We start from the raw sequence: 1,541 nt of genomic DNA, 5'->3' as shown, positions 1-1,541 counted from the left end.
AGAACAAAAAGTGGTGTTTGTGCTTTATTATATAAACCAATTGGTAAGCAGATAACAGCATGGTATTCTAATAGGGAGATGAAATATAACATTTCAGAAGCTTGTGAATTTTTCAAAATATGTTTTGCCTTTATATTTGCAGTACATATGTCAGACTCTGTTGAGATAATACCTCCCGATATCTTTTGTTCAGCACTTTCTCCTGAGTTAAGGCCAGATCTGCCCAGTTACTTCACTAGAATCTTTACTTTGGTTTGCTATAATCCTTCAGTACCAGTCTTTTCAAAGCTCCTTTTACATCTTTGTTTCTCAAAGTGTAAATGAGAGGGTTAAAGGTAGGAGTTACTACGGTATACAGAAGAGTTATGAACTTCCCTTGACTGCGGGCATAGGAGCTGTTTGGCTGGATGTAGACAGCTGTGATGGTCCCGTAGAAGAGAGTCACCACCAAAAGATGAGACCCACAGGTTCCAAGCGCCTTTCGCCAGGCTTGAGCTGATTTTATCTTCATGACCGCGCGGGCAATGAAGCCATATGAGATCAGTATGAGCACTAGTGGAAGCAGAAGCAGTACCAACGATGCCATAAAGAGTTGGACTTCATTGGCATGAATGTCTACGCAGGCCAGTTTGATCATGGCTGGTACTTCACAAATGAAGTGGTATATTCTACGGTTCCCACAACGAGGCAGTCTCAGTGTAATGGTGCCCTGAATCAGGGTATTTCCCAGTCCGCTTAACCAGGCTACTCCTGCAAGTGAATGGCAAAGTTGTGGATGCATAACTGTAGCATAGTGAAGTGGTTGGCAAACAGCAGCGTAACGATCGAATGCCATGACGGCAAGGAGCACACACTCCGTGGATCCCAGTGCCAGAGACACATAGAGCTGAATGGCACAACCTACAGGAATAATGGTCTTGTCTGGACCGTGGAGGTTCCACAGCAGCTGTGGGACGATGCTGGTGGTAAAGCATAGATCAACAAAGGAAAGGTTGGTGAGAAAATAATACATGGGTGTGTGCAGCATGGGGTCCAGGCAGGAGACAAGGATGATGGTTGTGTTTCCCACAAGTGTCAGGAGGTAGAAGATTAACACCAACACAAAGAGAATCTTCTCAAGTTGTGGCTGGTCAGAGAAACCCACCAATATGAAATCACCTGCCAGACTCCCGTTTATCATCATCAGTGCCCTACTCTGAGAAAGAGACACATACAGAAATGTAGACGTTAGACGATGAGAAGCAATACAATTTAGGAATACATTTGAAAGCAGTCTTGACTATTGATGTGAGGGTGCTTGTTTGGGGTGGAGAGGAGTACTTGGCGATGGGACGGGAGATAGAATTGTTTGTCTCAAGGAGTAAAGCAAATGTGATCAGAACTGCCAAAACTATGGTTAGAAAATAGACAATACAAAAGTTGATCAAGTATCTTTGTTCTTACCTATTGTTTTATTTCCTGTAAATCCACTCTCTTTTTGATAGGGGCCAGGAGGACTGGTCCACAGCTGGAAGCTTGCCACAAGTGTGTATGGGGCAGAG

The 1,541-nt window shown here is 43.9% G+C and overlaps 1 protein-coding gene across 1 annotated transcript; it reads right to left on the bottom strand.

The window, feature by feature from the left end:
* Positions 1–244: 244 nt before the first annotated feature.
* Positions 245–1,183, bottom strand: LOC101557918 (olfactory receptor 2G3-like). Its single transcript, XM_004619651.2, has one exon. It carries the CDS (start codon positions 1,181–1,183, stop codon positions 245–247), a length of 939 nt encoding a protein of 312 aa, XP_004619708.2.
* Between the last annotated feature and the right edge of the window lie 358 nt (positions 1,184–1,541).

Source organism: Sorex araneus, chromosome 2 (genome assembly GCF_027595985.1).
Source record: "Sorex araneus isolate mSorAra2 chromosome 2, mSorAra2.pri, whole genome shotgun sequence".
Taxonomy (NCBI): domain Eukaryota; kingdom Metazoa; phylum Chordata; class Mammalia; order Eulipotyphla; family Soricidae; genus Sorex; species Sorex araneus.
Note: the sequence above shows the minus strand (reverse complement) of the source record. Positions and strands in the feature narration are given on the sequence as shown.

Bases quoted from the DNA above. Each gene is read 5' to 3' on its own strand.
- LOC101557918 (XM_004619651.2), bottom strand. From the start codon at position 1,183: ATGATGATAAACGGGAGTCTGGCAGGTGATTTCATATTGGTGGGTTTC.